The 18,865-nt window shown below is 40.3% G+C and overlaps 1 protein-coding gene across 17 annotated transcripts in view; it reads right to left on the bottom strand.

Moving 5' to 3' along the window:
* The window catches only part of MGA (MAX dimerization protein MGA), a 162,882-nt gene that overhangs the window by 72,075 nt on the left and 71,942 nt on the right, over window positions 1–18,865 (bottom strand). For all 17 annotated transcript variants that reach the window (XM_055098656.2, XM_008952000.5, XM_055098657.2 and 14 more), the window contains 5 exons: window positions 12,793–13,741; window positions 10,879–10,957; window positions 10,661–10,756; window positions 1,957–2,088; window positions 1,608–1,712 (listed from right to left, as the gene is read on the bottom strand). In XM_055098656.2, the coding sequence (XP_054954631.1) occupies window positions 1,608–1,712; window positions 1,957–2,088; window positions 10,661–10,756; window positions 10,879–10,957; window positions 12,793–13,741 (1,361 nt within the window). The remainder of the gene's footprint in view (window positions 1–1,607; window positions 1,713–1,956; window positions 2,089–10,660; window positions 10,757–10,878; window positions 10,958–12,792; window positions 13,742–18,865) is intronic.

The following is an 18,865-nucleotide window of genomic DNA, read 5'->3' as shown; positions in this document are numbered from 1 at the left end:
AAAAACACATAACAGGGAAAAAAAAAAAAAAGAAATTAAAGCAGGCCTCAACAGAATGCCAAAAGATTATTTATGAGAGTGAGACTGAGCACGGGGGTTCATGCCTGTAATCCTGGCACTTAGTGAGGCCAAGGCAGGCGGATTTCTTGAGCTCAGGAGTTCAAGACCAGGCTGGGCAACATCACAAACCCCAGCTCTACAAAAACTTAGCCAGGCATGGTGGCGCACACCTGTGGTCACAGCTATTCTGGAGGCTGAGCAGGGAGAATCACTTGAGCCCAGGAGGTCAAGGCTGCAGTGAGCTGAGATTGGACCACTGCACTCCAACCTGGGCAATGGAGCAAGACCCCGTCTTTAAAAAGCGAGGGAGAAAGACTGGAATGCCTGGAGTGTGATACAAAACATTAGAGAAGAAGGAAGACCACAAGAAGAGGGGTGTAAAATTTAGTTGGGTTTTTGTTTGTTTGTTTGAGACAGGGTCTCACTCTGTCACTCCGGCTGGAGTGCAGTGGTGTGATCTTGGCTCACTGCAGTCTCAACCTCCCTGGGCTCAAGTGATCCTCCCACCTCAGCCCCGCAAGTAGCTCGGACTACAGGAATGCACCACCACATCTGGCTGTTTTTGCATTTTTTTGTAGAGAGGGGTTTTCACCATGTTGCCCAGGCTGGTCTTGAATTCCTGAGCTCAGGCAATCCGCTTGCTTCGGCCTCCCAAAGTGCTGGGAGATTACAGGCATGAGCCACCACGCCCAACCACAAAATTTAGTTTTTAAGAAACAAAAAAATTAAGTACAGAGACATGAATTACATTGTTATAAATACTGTGAAAAGATTAAAAGGTGAGAAAAGTATTTTGGAAAACTGGCATATTTATCTGGTTAAATTGCAAACGAATGCAGTGAACAAGGAAAAGCAATAAGAACGGAGACCAAGAGGGGATACAGTCAAAATGCTTGGATTAGTTTAGTTTGAAGTATAAGACTATAGGAAATCACTATACAACTCTGAAGTATACAGTTCTAAACTAACGCTTGAGAATGTTTTTTGTAACTGCAGAAACAGAAATAACAGAAATGCTGTTAAAAAGGCTGCAGCAATTATTTAAGCCTGACTGAACCTCAGGGTTGTGACTACAGGAAAATGGGTAGCAGACAGAAAACAGCAAGACAAGTATTTTCAGTTCATTTTAAACCATGGAAGGCTTGGGCGCGGCAGCTCACGCCTGTAATCCCAGCACTTTGGGAGGCCGAGGTGGACGGATCACCTGAGGTCAGGAGTTCCAGACCAGCCTGGCCAACATGGTGAAGCCCTGTATCTACTAAAATTACAAAAAATTAGCCAGCCGTGGTGGCACATGCCTGTAGTCCCAGCTGTTTGGGAGGCTGAGGCAGGAGAATCTCTTGAACCTGGGAGGTGGAGGTTGCAGTGAGTCAAGATCACACCATCGCACTCCAGCCTGGGCAACAAGAGCAAAACTCAGTCTCAACAACAACAACAAAAAACCCATGGCGAGAAGGAATGAAGAAAAACAACCAAGACTTACTTTTAACAAAAGGTTTCTGGCTACATGTTTCAGAACATTTAAAAATTTTTAAAAAACTAATTACCTTCATTCCTAGATGCAGAAGCACTATGAAATTTTCCCCTCCATCCCTTGATCTTAGTGAAATCATTGGTTTTCCCTGTCCTAGAAACAAAGGGAAATCCCGCATCTATAAAAGAAAAAGTCAAACAGATGACCAAAATTCTAGCAGGCCAATATTATGGACCTAATTAATTAATAAAACTTTAATTTGGTAAGTGTATAAATCACTTATCAAAACTATAACAACAGACAAAAGATCTATCTTAGACTAATGTTAAATGTCACCAATAAAGGTAGCTTTTTACTTACGTTACAAATAACGTAAACTTCAAGAAAAATAGTGTTTGACTTTACAAATGTTACATACTCACCAGGAGAGGCAGGGTTGGTTCCTGTAAGGTTCCAAAAAGGAAAGCTAGTAGCTGGAGCCAAAGGTAACTGTACTCCCAAGTATTTAAGATCAATGCTCATTGCTGGATCCACTGAATTCAATTTTAAGCCCACTAAAAGAAAAAAGGAAATCATATTTCCATAGATTAATCAGAAATCATATTATCTCCCTTCTTTGTTTTTAACTTGTGCCTGGGAGATGGTGGGGGGGTAAGGTCGACAGAGAAAGGAGACAGTGAAGAGCAAAAACAATGAAAAAAACAAACTGTAGCAGATTCAATTTAAGGTGGCCCCATGATCCATGACATCTGGTATTACACATTTGTATAACTCCCCTCACCCCGAGTATGGTAGGCAGGGCCTGTAATTTGTTTCTAATCAATAAAATGTGGTAAGGGAGATGGGACGTGCATGATAATGTGCATGTGATAACACAAGTTATCCATCTTGCTGGAGCTGCAATGAAATAAATTTTGCCAATGAGCTGAGGGAAACTGGAGGCAGATCCCTCTCCAACCAAGTCTCTGAGAAACCAGGCCTGGCCAATATTTTGACTGTAGCCTTGTGAGACCCTAAGCAGAGGACCCAACTAAGCTATGCCCAGACTGCTGACACATAGAAACTGTGATACAGTAAATATATTGTTTTAAGTTGCTAAGTTTGTGATAATTTATTAAGCAAGGTAACTAATTAAAAAACAGCAAAATTCAGATCTCTTGTGCTTTAACTCTTTGTGGTCCAGAGACTGTCTAAGGCCTCTATTACAAACTCACCATAGACTAAGCTGCTGGCCTGATTATGGCTACTGGTTCTCTAGTTCTTATTAATGACATTTATGGTTAATCAAGCCTAAAAATATTATGACTTCCTTTTTTATAGGTTAAGAGGCAATATTTTGGGAAGGTATTTAACTTAAATTTTAATAAAACTGAAGCCAAAAGAAGTTCAAAGTGAAGCATTAATTATTGGCCGGAGCTGGTGGCTCACACTTGCAATCCCAGCACTTTGAGAGGCCAAGGCAGACAGATCACTTGAGGTCAGGAGTTCGAGACCAGCCTGGCCAACATGGTGAAACCTCATCTCTACTACAAGTACAAAATTAGCCAGGTGTGGTGGCATGTGCCTGTAGCTACTCAGGAGGCTGAGGCAGGAGAATCACTTGAACCTGGGAGACAGAGATTGCAAGGAGCCGAGATCATGCCACTGCGCTCCAGCCTGGGAGACAGAGTAAGACTCTATTGCAAAAAAAAAAAAAAAAAAAAAGGGAAAAAAAAAAAGCTAAGTGTTAAGTATCATAGTAAAGCCATTAAAAGTCACAGGCATAAGTTTCCAGTAAAAAGCTCACGTAGTGCTGGTTCTCTAACAGGTAAAGACATTAGGTAGGTTATGAACCCCATGTATCCTATACATAAAATCTATCTGAACAAAAGATGGCAAGCCAGGCACTGTGGCGTGCACCTGTAGGCCCAACTACTTGGAAAGCTGAGGTGGGAAGACCACATCTCTTAAAAAAAAAAAAAAAAGACAGCTATTTTGTTTTAGTTTGCAATTCCAGTTCTTTAACATATCTTTATTGTATTACATATTTATTTATTCTTTTTTTTTTTTTTTTTTTTTTTTGAGATGGAGTCTCACTCTGTTGCCCAGACTAGAGTGCAATGGTGTAATCTCGGCTCACTGCAACCTCCGCCTTCCTGGTTCAAACGATTCTCCTGCCTCAGCCTCCCAAGTAGCTGGGATTACAGGCGTGTGCCACCAGGCCCGGCTAATTTTTGTATTTTTAGTAGAGACGGGGTTTCACCATATTGGTCAGGCTGGTCTCGAAATCCTGACCTCGTAATCCACCCGCCTTGGCCTCCCAAAGTGCTGGGATTACAGGCCTGAGCCACCGCACCTGGCCTGTATTACATATTTATTGTATTTAATCACACAGTATGATTAAAACATCAATCAAATAAAACACTTTCCTCATGTTCCCAATCAACTACGGGAAATATAGGATAATGAGTCAAAACAATGATTTCTAATCTTGTCTTTACTACTTTTTAATTGTATGACTTGGGCTAAACTTTAGTTTTCTCAACAGTAAAATGAACACCAATCCACCACATTCAGTTGTATGCTTTGAGAATCTACTGCACTTTCTCTGTAAAGCAGATGATCTCAGAGAGATAAAAGACATTTTGCAGGCCTGGCATTTCAGCTCACACCTGTAATCCCTGCACTTTGGGAGGCCAAAGAGGAAGGACTGGTTGAGCCCGAAAGTTCAAGATGAGTCTGGGCAACAGGTTAAGACCCCATTTCTACAAAAAATTTAAAAATTAGCTGGGTGTAAAGGCACGTGCCTGTGATCCCAGCTACTCAGAAGACTGAGGTGGGAGGACTGCTTGAGCCCAGGAGGTTGAGAGTACTGCAAGCCATGATCGTGCCACTGCATTCCATCCAGCCTAGGCAAAAAAGCAAAATCCTGTCTTGAAAAAAAAAAAAGACCTCAAGAAGCTTTAGTGTTATGTTTTCCCAAATGACTTTTAGTAGGTAGCATAGGGTAAATAAGTCCCTACGAGAGGTAAACAAAAAGAAATCTGAGGCCGGACATGGTGGCTCACAGCTGTAATCCCAGCACTTTGGGAGGTCGAGGTGGGCAGATCACCTGAGGTCATGCAAAAAAATCCTTCCCCAAGTAACAGACAACTGAGACCTAGACTCAGCTGATTTCATATGAAATGGGCATAAAAACTTTAGCTTGCAGAAAATAATTTGGCTGAATAATTCATAGAAAGCATATTGTGAAAAACCTATTATCTTTTTATATTTTTATTCAACCAGAGCCTACTTAGAACCTAAAATCTTGTCTACATGTCAGTTTAAACTATACTTCTAAATCGTTTTGCTTCATTTCACCATATTAGAAGCTACTTCTTAAAAATGTGTTATAATGTCATTACAAAAAAAGACTCATAAAGATAAAGCTGAAAAGAGATAACCTTTACATTCAAGCAAAGGCAGATTCACCTACAATAAGATATAGCCAAAAATGCCAACTGCTAGCTAAAACCACTGAAATACAAAAGTACACTCAAGATGTTTATAGTTCTATAAACACCTATATAAGTAGTAAACACAGAATAGAAAAGCACATATTATAAGGAAAACTCCAGCTAATCACCAATTTTTTTTGTTTTGTTTTGTTTTTGAGACGGAGTCTTGCTCTGTCACCCAGGCTGGAGTGCAGTGGCACGATCTCCACTCACTGCAAGCTCCGCCTCCCAGGTTCAAGCCATTCTCCTGCTTCAGTCTCCCCAGCAGCTGGGACTACAGGTGCCCACCACCACTCTCGGCTAATTTTTTGTATTTTTAGTAGAGACAGGGTTTCACCGTGTTACCAGGATGGTCTCGATCTCCTGACCTTGTGATCCACCCGCCTTGGCCTCCCAAAGTGCTGGGATTACAGGCGTGAGCCACCGCGCCTGGCCGCTAATCACTAATTTAATGTAACATTCAGAATTTTTTTTTTTTTACTGCAGGGCACCATGGCTCACACTTGTAATTCCAGCTACTTGGGAGGATGGGCTGAAGCCAGGAGTTTGAGACAAGCCTAGGCAAAACTGGGAGACCCCATCTCTAAAAAAAAATATTTGAAGGAAAAATAAAGCATTTTTATTAAATTACTAAAAAAGGAAGAGGGAGACAGTTCTTGAAATATTGTCATTACTCATAAAGGAAATTAACATTAAAACCGGCCAGACATAATGGCTCATGCCTATAATCCCACCACTTCAGGAGGCCAAGGCGGGCAGACCTCTTGAGCTGAAGAGTTCGAGACCAGCCTGGGCAACATGGCAAAACCCCATCTCTACAAAAAAATACCAAAAAAAATTAGCCAGGTGTGGTGGCATGTGCTTGTAGTCCCAGCTACTTGGGGGGCTGACATGTGATCACTGGGGCTCAGGAGGTCGAGACTGCAGTGAGCCATGTTCACATCACTGCACTACAGCCTAGGCTGGGTGACAAAGCGAGACCCTGTCTCAAAAACAACAACCAAAAACCAAAACAAAACATTAAAACTGACAAGAGTCCACACTGATAAGTGAATTTTTTATTTTTATTTTTTGAGACAGTCTCGCTCTGTTGCCCAGGCTGGAGTGCAGTGGCAGGATCTCCACTCACTGCAACCTCCATCTCCCAGTTTCAAGCAATTCTCCTGCCTCAGCCTCCAGAGTAACTGGGATTACAGGCACGCACCACCACACCCAGCTAATTTTGTATTTTTAGTAGAGATGGAGTTTCATCTAAGTGAATTTTTTAAAAAGAAGAATAGATAAATCTCTGGTGCAAAATAACTACAAATAACTTATATAGATAGGCTACACTCAAGGAGGTACAATATAACTTCTTGCACATTAAGTGTGAGCTAAGCATAATGACTTCCTTCCAAAGAGTACAATATGGAGAGAAAGGGAAGGTGGGGAGTGGGGGGGGGAGGGTAACTTCACAGTGAATAAACTGACAATATCTTAGCCAGGTGATCAAGGTCAACATCAATAGTGATAAATCATGTTAATGTATGTACTCTTGATATGATGAGATGATAAGTCTCAACTGAGGGACATCTATAAAAATAACTGACTCTTCAAAACTGTCAAGGTCATTAAACACAAAATCTGAGAAACTGTCACAACCAGGAAGATCCTAAGGAGACATCACTACTAAAAGTCTTGTGGTATCCTGAATGGGATCCTAGATGCAAAAAAAAGGACATTGGGTAAAAACTAAGGAAATCTGAATAAAGTATGAACTTTAAATAGTAATATATCAGTACTGGTTCACTAACTGTAACAAATGTACCAATCTAATGTTAGATATTAATAGGAGAAATTCTGGATACTGAGAGAATTAGGAATGGGGGGAAAAAAAACAGGTATTCTCTGCACTGTGTTCTTAATTTTTCTATAAATCTAAAACTCTTCCAAAACATAAAGCTTTAATAAAAAACTGACAATAATTGACTTGGTAGCAATGAAGGAGAAATGCTTTAAACACACTTTTAAAATGCAAAGACAGACGATAATTTCAGATAAGCTAACAGACTTAAAAAGCAGACCAATGTAGATACAGTAAATATAGCAAACAAAAATATAGTACCATGGAAAGAAAAATTAAGAATCTTATTTTATTTTTAAGTAAAACTACCAACAACAATAAAGCATTTTCCCAGGCTTAATCAACACTGCTTTCCCAATTTTAAAGCAAATTCAAAAAGCTTTTCTAGTTTTTCAAGGGTTTTCAGCTCAGAAGAAGTTTAACTGCTATTTTCTAATTAATGAAATTATAGTTAATAGCAGGACAAGGAAATATGACATTAAGTTGAAATTCAACAAATTATTTCAAGAATCAAATTTTAGAGATGAACCTAGAATACTTTCATTCTCTTCAGAGCCCTGGGATTGGCATCACACAGTTACTACAAATATTTAGCCAAATTAACTTACTCTTTAGAAACTGTTTAAGTCCAGCTTTTTTTCTTTTTTGAGACAATGTCTCACTGTGTCGCCCAGGCTGGAGTGTGGTGGCGCGATCTCGGCTCACTGCAAGCTCCGCCTCCCGGGTTTTCAAGCAATTCTCCTGCCTCAGCCTCCCAAGTAGCTGGGATTGCAGGTGCTCACCACCACACCTGGCTAATTTTTTGTATTTTTAGTAGAGACGGGGTTTCGCCACGTTGGCCAGGCTAGTCTCGAACTCCCGACCTCAAGTGATCCACCCGCCTTGGCCTCTCAAAGTGCTGGGATTACAGGCTTCAGCCACCGAGCCTGGCCTAAGTATGGCTTTTTAAAGGAAGCCAAGGTTGGGGAGAAAAATATGCTAAAATAAAATAGAGGAAAAAAAACCCAAAACAGGACTCCACTTCACACATTGAAAAGTAAGTACCAGACAGATTACAGATTTAATTGTTTTTCAAAAAAACAAAACTGTGTCAGCATGTAGTTGAATAAATTTTTAAAACCTTAGGATTAAATACAAACTTGCACCAAATGTAGAATCTATAAAGAAGGTGAAAAGTAATAGCTCACAGATACGTTTTGTTTGGCTGTGATTTTAAAGCTTTGAGTTAGGTGCCCAAAAAACTATTAGCTGCCACCAGTTCAGAGACATCACATAGCCACTCCAGCTTCTACTGAACTATGAGCAGACCTGAGAATTTTGGGCCCATTTTTCCATATGACAACAATCCACTGATGCAGCTGTCCCTTTAGAAGAAGTGCCTGTACTCTACCCGACCAGAGTCCAACTCTACCCCGCAAATTCAGGCTAATTTCACTATATATGTTACCTAGTCAGTTTCCATAAACACTGGCCTTTGAACACCCCATTCCATTAAGGAAAAGATTACAAATTTGACTAAGATGTCTATAAAAGAAAGAAAAACAGTCAAAGCTTAGCCAACCAGCAAATACTAGGCAAATAAACCAGAGCAAAAGGACCAGCTGCAAGCACTGAATATATTTAACTCTAGAACTAAGATTTTTAAAATGTGGGAGATTAAGTTAAAAGAACACAATATAAATGTCATAATATTTCTATATTATCAAGAAAATAACAAAAAAATGGAAGTGGAAAAGGGAGAAGACAGGTTAAGTTAAAGATAGGGAGAAATGAAGAAAGGAAAAGAGAAAAAAAGATAGGGAGAAATAAGATAATATTATTTAAATAAAATAGCAGAAGCTAAAGCTGACAATAAACAGCAGCAAACGTTATCTGCAAGATTGCTATGATGTGACTGTCTATTACAATCCACAGCAATCAGCCCACATTGATTGACTGAGACTGGGATCTGCACACTTTTAAGATCGCACTGTCACACAAGCTGCCTTCCATTAAAGCAAAAATTCTTCAAGTATTACCATTTGATTTAGAAACGGAATGACCAGCATATAAATCTTTTGTCTGATAACTTATAATGTTCAGACTCTCAGGTAAATGAACTACTTATAGTGTAAATAGTCTAGACACCCTTCTGAAAATTAATGAGTCAAAAATTCAAAAAACTACTCCAAGATGCCTATCTAAAATCAAAGATAGTCGTAAGAAACTAAAAATTGGGGCAGAGCCTAAAATTTTTCATTACACCCAAAAACAGGAAAATTGGTAGTGATCATGATGTTAATAACCATAGTAGATATGTTTTTTAAAAGATTAAGCAACATAATCAAGGTCAAGATAATGCATTACAATAAAATAAAGATAAAAATGAAAACTGCAGCCATAAAAAAGAATGAGTTCATGCCCTTTGCAGGGACATGGATGAAGCTGGAGGCCATTATTCTCAGCAAACTAACATAGGAACAGAAAACCAAACACTGCATGTTTTCACTCATAAGTGGGAGATGAACAATGAGAACACATGGATGCAAGGAGGGGAACATCACACACCAGAGCCTGTTGGTGGGGAGGGAGAGCATTAGGACAAACACCTAATGCATGCAGGGCTTAAAACCTAGATGACAGGGCCGGGCGCGGTGGCTCACGCCTGTAATCCCAGCACTTTGGGAGGCCGAGGCGGGCGGATCATGAGGTCAGGAGATCGAGACCATCCTGGTTAACACAGTGAAACCCCGTCTCTACTAAAAATACAAAAAAAATTAGCCGGGCATGGTAGCAGGCGCCTGTAGTCCCAGCTACTTGGGAGGCTGAGGCAGGAGAGTGGCGTGAACCCAGGAGGCAGAGCTTGGAGTGAGCTGAGATCGTGCCACTGCACTCCAGCCTGGGCGAGAGCGAGACTGCGCATCAAAAAAAAAAAAAAAAAAACCTCGATGACAGGTTGATAGGTACAGGAAACCACCATAGCACATGTATAACTATGTAACCTGCACATTCTGCACACGTATCCCAGAACTCAAAGTAAAATTAAAAAAAAAAAAGATAATGAAAATTTTAAATTAACTTCCCAGTGGTACATCAAATATATAAAATAGATGTTTGCAGCCAAAACATGAGACAGAAAAGTATTCTACTGTTTACACACCTAAATATACTACTAAAGGACAAGGAAGACCCTTCCTCCAAAATTATAAAAACAAACACATAATTGGGAGGCCGAGGCGGGCGGATCACAAGGTCAGGAGATCAAGACCATCCTGGCTAACACGATGAAACCCTGTCTCTACTAAAAATACAAAAAAATTAGCCAGGCGCGGTGGCAGGCGCCTGTGGTCCCAGCTACTTGGGAGGCTGAGGCAGGAGAATGGCGTGAACCCAGGAGGCGGAGCTTGCAGTGAGCAGAGATTGCACCACTGCACTCCAGCCGCCTGGGCGACAGAGCGAAACTCCGTCTCAAACAAACAAACACACACACACATAAACAAAAGCAACCAAATTAAGATGAGAAATGGGAAGGGGCGAATACCAGGTTATAAGAATGAACAAAGAAAATATCACTTGCTTTACCATGATACATTTTTTTCTTACATAAGATATTAGACATGGTTTTTAAACTAAAGGGAAGAATTATGGAGACAGAGAAGAGAAAAATATGCAAACTGAAAGACGTGCTGAAAGAAATGAAATCAAGGCTAGAAAGAAAGAGGAAAAAACAGAAAAAAAGAGATGAGAAAGAGAGAGGAAAAAGAGGAGAAACAGTAGGGAAGAAAGAAAAAAAGAAAACAAAAAAAAGAGTCGCTAGTCTATTACCTTCTTGAAGACCAGGATGTATCACCTGCTTGTGCCGCAAAGACTTCAAATCTTCTATCAATTCCTTTTCCAACTGGGAAATTCTTGCTCTGTAACCTACACCCAAAATAAACAGTAATAAAATAAGCTACTGTACACTACAGACAAATGAATGTTGCATGTTTCATTGCTGGAGCCCAAACCACAAATACAACTCTTTTTATACTATTTTATAATACCTGAGTCATTTGTGGTTGATGCCTGGAGACTAGAAGATTCTTCTGTTGTCCCATCAACTGCATGAATGTCTAGAGCTTCCTATACATCAAAAAAAAAAAAAAAAAGTAGTTCATATTGCTTCTGAAAACTTAAATGTAAAACAGGATTAAAAAAAATTTAAAGACCAGAAGGAAAATATCTCCATGCCTACAGTTACGCTAACATTGGCAGAACAGGAGCAATTTTTTCATACTTTTTGATATTTTCTAAGTGTTCTACATTAATATTACTTTAATAATCAGAAGGGGAAAAGGGGGAAGTAAAAAAATGTGAATATGATGTCATACTGAGCTAACTGACCTCAAAGTATACGCCAATTTGCATGTTCACTTCTCAGAGCCTATATTCAGATAGCTTACTCAGCTAACAAGAAGGGAGGAAAAGAACAGGTAGAAGGGATTAAATATCCAACATCTGTGTAGTCAATTAAGAAAGACAGCCTGGCACGGTAGCTCACGCCTATAATCCCAGCACTTTGGGAGGCCGAGGCAGGTGGATCACAAGGTCAGGAGATTGAGACCATCCTGGCCACATGGTGAAACCCTGTCTCTACTAAAATAAAAAAAATAGCTGGGCATGGTGATGCACGCCTGTAGTCCCAGCTACTCGGGAGGCTGAGGCAGGGGAACTGCTTGAACCTGGGAGACAGAGGTTGCAGTGAGCCAAGATTGTGCCACTGCACTCCAGCTGGTGACAGAGCAAGATTCCGTCTCAAAAAAAAAAAAAGAGGCCAGGCGCAGTGGCTCACGCTTGTAATTCCAGCACTTTGGGAGGCTGAGGCAGGAGGATCACGAGGCCAGGAGATCGAGACCATCCTGGCTAATATGGTGAAACCCCGTCTCTACTAAAAATACAAAAAAAATTAGCCGGACATGGTGGCGAGCACCTGTAGTCCCAGCTACTCGGGAGTCTGAGGCAGGGGAATGGCGAGAACACAGGAGGCGGAGTTTGCAGTGAGCCGAGATTACGCTACTGCACTCCAGCATGAGCCACAGACCAAGACTCCATCTCAAAAAATAAATAAAAAAAGACTGGGCTTCTATAAAAATTTCAAAGAAAAATAATCTGGTTGAAGAGTCAGAGTGGAATAAACAGAGACTTCAATGTGTAAGACAGGAGAGTTAAGATGACTGTTAATATTTGGTTCTCCAATGGTACTCTACTACTACTACTGAAAACCAGGGCCAGGAGCGGTGGCTCATGCATGTAATCCCAGCACTTTGGGAGGCTGAAGTAGGCAGACTGCTGAAGGCCAGAAGTTAGAAATCAGCTGGCCAACATTGCAAAACCCCGTCTCTACCAAAATTACAAAAATTAGCTGGGTGTGGTGGCACACGCCTGTAATCCCAGCTACTCGTGAGGCTGGGGCACGAGAATGGCTTGAACTCGGGAGACGGAGATTGCAGTGAGCTGAGATCGTGCCACTGAACTCCAGCCTGGGCAACACAGCAAGACTCTGTCTCAAAAAAAAAAAAAAGAAAAAGAAAAAGAAAAGAAAACCAGGAGGTAAAAGAAATGGAGCGTCACCAAAGAGTTAGTAAATATTTCATGTATTTTTAGTCCTTTCCAAAATCCATAATGATGAAAATTCCAGTAAGACCCGAAGACTTTTTTTAAACACAGCTATGCAAAAATCATAAACTGAAATCTAAGCAAGACATACTTTTTAAAGTCTATTCAAATGAAGTATCTTAAGTTATTCCTATTAACTAAACCAAACATTTTGGAGACACTTCCCTCCCAACTCCACCCCCCCATACACCCTCACAAATAGATATCACAAAACTAGATTGTAAATCGAGTTACTTACAAGCCAGTATACAATTCAAGTATGACTAATTAGCCTTAAAGAATCTTGAAAATTACAATCTTACCTTTGATTCAAAGGAAACAAAGAGAACACCATCCACATCTTCCAGATCAGGCTTCACATCTGGAAAGGTACTCCCAGGGCTTACAGGTGTATTCTTTGTAGAAATTAAAGACTTTCCTGTGTTCTTAGGTGGTCGTCCTGCCTTACAGAGTTTCAATTTTCGTGGCCTTCCTCTTTTTCCAGGGACATTTGGAGAGGCATTCTGATTAGCATTCACTAACTTTGCGGCTGTTGCAATCTTAAGCATAGTTGTTCTCTTTCTGCCCAAGTCCTCTTTTCCTGAAAGTGAGTCTCCAACTGAATCCTTTGAATCGTCAAGTATTCTTTCTGTGCTAATGCTGTCAGATATATCAGGATATTTCCACTGAGGCTCTTTCAGTAAGGGATATTTTTGTACCACTCTGAGATCTGGTGAATGTTTTCTAAGACCATTTTCTGATTCCTTGCCTAAGCAGAAGGCAGTCTCATTGGAATTTTCAATGTATGTAGGCAAATATTCCAATTCTGCCAACATAGAAGATTTATCCTTTCGAGATGTGGAAAGCATGTTATCAGGGAGTTCAGAAATCTTCACTGTGCTTCTGGTGACAGCACAGGGCTCCAGATAGACTACTGGCATCTTTCCAGTGTCTAATTTGAACATTTTAGCTTTAGCAACACCTGATGGGCTGCTTGGAAGCCATTTAGAAGATAGATGGTCAGCTTCTGGGTTGTCAACTTTATTGTGCCTCTTTAGCTGTTTCTCTAGTATAGGATCATCATCACTGTTTGAGTATACATCCGTCTCTTCATCTGTCTCTTCCTGTTTCACAGTGACCCCTTCTGGGCACTCACCAAGTTCATAGTCATAATCATCTAGAGGTTCCTCTTTAATAACAACATTGAAGCTTCCGTTCTGGTCTAATGGTGAGGCTACACGGGAGTCATCTTCAAAACTGCTGGCAATAAGACTGGAGAGAGAGAGTGGAAAGGGATTTTAAAAGTACAAAATGATCCATTAACAAGACTTAAAGAGAAAAAAAAAAAAAAGATGTTAGGAATCCAAGTAACACATCAGATTTCCTGAGCCATTCCTCAAAAACACTCAAAAACTCTAAAAATCCACACGGTGATTAACAGCCCTGTAAAGCGAACACACATCCATCACAACTAAGAATTGCAACACAAACCGGAAAGGGCCATTAAACTGCCAGCTGATATTTTCCTGTATGTTTTGAGATTAAATTCACATAACATAAAACATAATATTGCAGCAATTTTAGAGTATACAATTCATTGGTTTTTAGTATAGTCATGATGTTGCCAGATGATTTTTCAACTTTAAAATTGAAAAAATCACTTTCAATATAAAGAATTCACCACTAATTCTTCCAAAATAAAAGATAGGGAGTTAAAGGCAAATACATATGACCCAGATATATTGTGTATAATTCATCCAAAAACAACATAAACATCTAGTTTCCCCCTCCTCCCAATCATCCATTGAAAGCCTAAGAACTGTACCAATGTATCTTGAGAATATGGTAGAAATAAAAAATTGGGTTAAGATTCCACATAGCAGGAGCGATGGCTCACGCCTGTAATTCCAGTACTTTGGGAGGCTGAGGCAGGCGGATCACAAGGTCAAGAGATTGAGACCATTCTGGCCAACATGGTGAAACCCCATCTCTACTAAAAATACAAAAATTAGCTCGGCGTGGTAGCACATGCCAGTAGTCCCAGCTACTCAAGAGGCTGAGGCAGAATAATCGCTTGAACCCGGGAGGTGGAGGTTGCAGAGAGCTGAGATTGTGCCACTGCACTCCAGCCTGGCGACAGAGCAAGACCCTGTGTCAAAAAAGAAAAAAAAAAAAAAGATTCCACATAAAGTAATGACGAATTAAAATTCTCAGACTCAGAAATTCTAAAACTGCACCTCTCATTTCCCCCCACCTCAAAATATCCATACAAGTCAACACGTTAGCAGCACAGGAAAGCAGGATGAAAACTGCTTTGAGAAAAACTATACACACCACTATATATATTCACTAACAAATAACATGTAACAAAGGATTGTGGGCATTTTTTTAAAATAGTTCAAAGCCTATGACTGAAAACAGCATTTATAGCCAGGCATGGTGGCACACGCCTGTAGTACCAGCTATTCAGAAGACTGAGGTGCCAGGACTGCTTGTGCCCAGGAGTTCGAGGCTGCAGTGAGCTACAATTGCACCACTGAATTAAACCCTGGAGCCGGGCGCGGTGGCTCACGCCTGTAATCCCAGTGCTTTGGGAGGCCGAGGCGGGTGGATCACGAAGTCAGGAGATCAAGACCATCCTGGCTAACACGGTGCTAAAAATACAAAAAATCAGCTGGGCGTGGTGGCGGGCGCCTGTAGTCCCAGCTACTCGGGAGGCTGAGGCAGGAGAATGGTGTGAACCTGGGAGGCAGAGCTTGCAGTGAGCCGAGATTGTGCCACTGCACTCCAGCCTGGGCAACAGAGCAAGACTCTGTCTCAAAAAAAAGAAGAAAAAAAGCCTGGGCAACAGAGCAGGATGCCTCCTCTAAAATAAATAAACAAAAAATTTAAAATTTCAAAAATAAGAAAACAGCATTTACGCAACTAAAATATTTTCTTCTGATCAGTCACTTTTTTTTTCCCTGAGATGGGGTCTTGCTCTGTCACCCAGGCTGGAGTACAGTGGCAACCTCCACCTCCAAGGTTCAAACAATTCTCCTGCCTTGGCCTCCCGAACAGCTGTGATTATAGGCATGCACCAACACGCCCGGCTAATTTTTGTATTTTTAGTAGAGATAGGGTTTTACCATGTTGGCCAGGCTGGTCTCGAACTCCTAACCTCGTGATCCGCCCACCTCAGCCTCCCAAAGTGTTGGGATTACAGGTGTGAGCCACCACGCCCGGCCCAGTCACTTTTTAAAAAGTTAGGTAGGTAGGTTTCCATTAATAGTGTGAAATAGCTCAGAGCAGACTGACCCTCCTCCACTTATAACTAGAAAAGTTACACTAAACAGTTTTTTCCCCCCAGAATATTTCTTAAAATCTAAGAAATATTTTCTTAGATTTCTTGCAGAAATCACTGCAAGGCAGTGATTTGAGGGGCAAAATCACAAGAAAAGGCAATAAAATTAAATATCCCCAATAATCGAGACACTTTCACATCCATTACTTTTATTACTGAATTTGTCTTCCTAAAATATTGAACTATATTGACGTTACTTGCCTGTCTAAAAGCATTTCAAAGGCTTCTGAAACTAAAGAAAAAAGTATAAATATCTGGGATGCTTTTCTAAGCCCAATATAATTTATCCTCAGCCATTTCAGCCTCATCTTAAACAATAACCTGCAGTATACTCCATAGGATCCAATCACACAGAAAATATTACATTAGTGTCTCAGTCCAATAAAATACATTTTCAACACCAAGCCATCATTAATGAAGTACTATTTTTTTCACTACTTGCTAACCCAGTGTCTTCATAAAACTTTATAAAACTTAAAATAGGCACAAGCAACCATTACATGAGTGTGTAGTTACTTGTTCCTTGCACAATTTCTACTTAAGATTTTAACCTTACTTGAAAATCCTGCATCATCATTCTCAGTAAACTATCGCAAGAACGAAAAACCAAACACCGCATATTCTCACTCATAGGTGGGAATTGAACAATGAGAACGCATGGACACAGAAAGGGGAACATCACACTTTGGGGACTGTTGTGGGGTGGGGGGAGGGGGGAGGGATAGCATTGGGAGATATACCTAATGCTAGATGACGAGTTAGTGGGTGCAGTGCACCAGCATGGCACATGTATACATATGTAACTAACCTGCACATTGTGCACATGTACCCTAAAACTTAAAGTATAATAATAATAATAAAAAGAAAATCCTCCAATAGAAGCCGGGTGTGGTGGCTCATGCCTGTAATCCTAACACTTTGGGAGGCCGAGGCAGGCAGATTGCCTGAGCTCAGGAGTTTGAGACCACTCTGGGGGCAACATGGTGAAACCTCATCTGTACTAAAATATTTTTTTAAAAATTGGCTGGGCGCAGTGGCTCACGCCTATAATCCTAGCACTTTGGGAGGCTGATGCGGGTGGATTACCTGAGGTCAGGAGTTCAACATGGTAAAACCCCGTCTCTACTAAAAATACAAAACATTAGCTGGATGCAGTGGCGCACACCTGTAATCCCAGCTACTCGGGAGGCTGAGGCTGGAAAATCGCTTGAAACCAGGAGGCAGAGGTTGCAGTGAGCCAAGATCGCACCACTGCACTCCAGCCTGGGTGACAGAGTGAGACTCCGTCTCAAAAAAAGAAAAAGGAAATCCTCCAATGGAAGATTTCCACCTCCAGTTAGAATGTGGAAGATCACAAAATATCATCACTTTTGCCATAACCATGAGAAAACACTAAATTATTTTTCTTACAAGATACTGAAGACCTCTGGACATAAATAAGCCTAAATGAAGTGAATTACAGAAGAGGATCAGCCTTCTCTAGGTGACCGGAGATAGCTACTGCTTTCAACCCTAAGCAGCATTTGCACTGTGTGAAGATACAGTAAGGAGAGAAAAAAGCAACTATAGGCAAAGGATCTTTGCAAAAACACAGAGAAACCAACTTTTAATGCCCGAGCATGGGCAGAATCTCAAGGACCCCAAATAGGAAACTAGTCCTCACTGCTGTCCAATTACCACCCCCTCCAGAGGACTTCTGCAGAATAAACAGCAGTGCCGCAGAAAGGCTGGCCTGGAAATAAGAGAACATGTAGTCTACCAATGCTTAGGTCCTAAGGTCCTGCCAGGGATAGGAGACCAACCACTCCTCCCTTGACACAGCTGAAACGAGAGGTGAGCTGAAATTTACTAAAATAGGAAGCCACTTGAAATCACCTAGACTGAAGGACAGAGAAACAAACAAAACAAAACAAAACAAAAAAGTGTCAGAGATCTCTGGGACAACATAAAATGATCTAACATACTAGTAACTGCCCTGCCAAAAAGACAAGAGAAACAAAGTGAAGAAATACTTGAAGAGAAAATGAACAAAAATCTTCCAAAAGCAAAAGATTTTAACCCACAGATCCAAGAAGCTCAGTAAGCAACAATGGGGACGAATAGAAGGAAAAAAAAAAAAAGTCATATCTAGGCACATCAAGGTCAGGCTGCTGAAAATGAAAGATGAAGAGAAAAATACTGAAAGCAGCAGAGGGAAAAACAGACATTACACTGGAGGAACAACAAAGAGAACAACAGACTGACTAGTGACTCAATGGAAACTATGTAAGTCAGAAGACAATATACTTTACCGCCAATCATGAAGTGTTGAAAGAAAAACTAATGTTCTATACCTACCAAAAGAAGCCTTTAAAATTGAAGACATTTTCAGACAGCTGAGATCATTCAGATTGCATAAAAATACTCCTCAGCTCTCAAATAAGACAAATATATCAGTTCTTGCCACGTCTACTTCCTTGTACTAGAGATTCTATCAGGATGATTAGGCAAGAAAAAGAAATAAAAGGCATCCAGATTGTAGAGGAAAAAGCAAAACTATCTCTATTCACAGGTAAATGATCTTGTATATGGAAAATACTAAAGAATCCACTAAAAAACTATTAGAACTAATAAATCAGTTTAGCAAGATTCCAGGATCCAAGACACACACACACACAAATTGTTTTTCTACAAACTACCAATGAATGTCAAAAGTGAAATGAGGAAGTAATTCCATTTTACAATAGCATCAACAAGAATAAAATATTTAGGAATAAATTTAACACAAGAAGTTTAAGACTTATACATGGAAAACTATAAAACACTGTTGAAACAAATTAAAGACCAAAATAAATAGAAAAATATCCCACGTTTATGGACAAAAAATATTTCATATTGGTAAAACAGCAATAATCCCTAAAGTGATCTACAAATTCAATGCAGTATCTACCAAAACTCCATCTGTGATTTTTTTTTCAGAAAGTGACAAACTGACCCTAAAATTCACATGAAAATGCAAGGGAGCCACCAAAAAAAAAAAAAAAAAAAACAAAGCAATCTTGAAAATTAGAAAC

The sequence above is a fragment of the Pan paniscus genome, chromosome 16 (assembly GCF_029289425.2).
Source record: "Pan paniscus chromosome 16, NHGRI_mPanPan1-v2.0_pri, whole genome shotgun sequence".
In the NCBI taxonomy this organism is placed as follows: Eukaryota; Metazoa; Chordata; class Mammalia; order Primates; family Hominidae; genus Pan; species Pan paniscus.
Note: the sequence above shows the minus strand (reverse complement) of the source record. Positions and strands in the feature narration are given on the sequence as shown.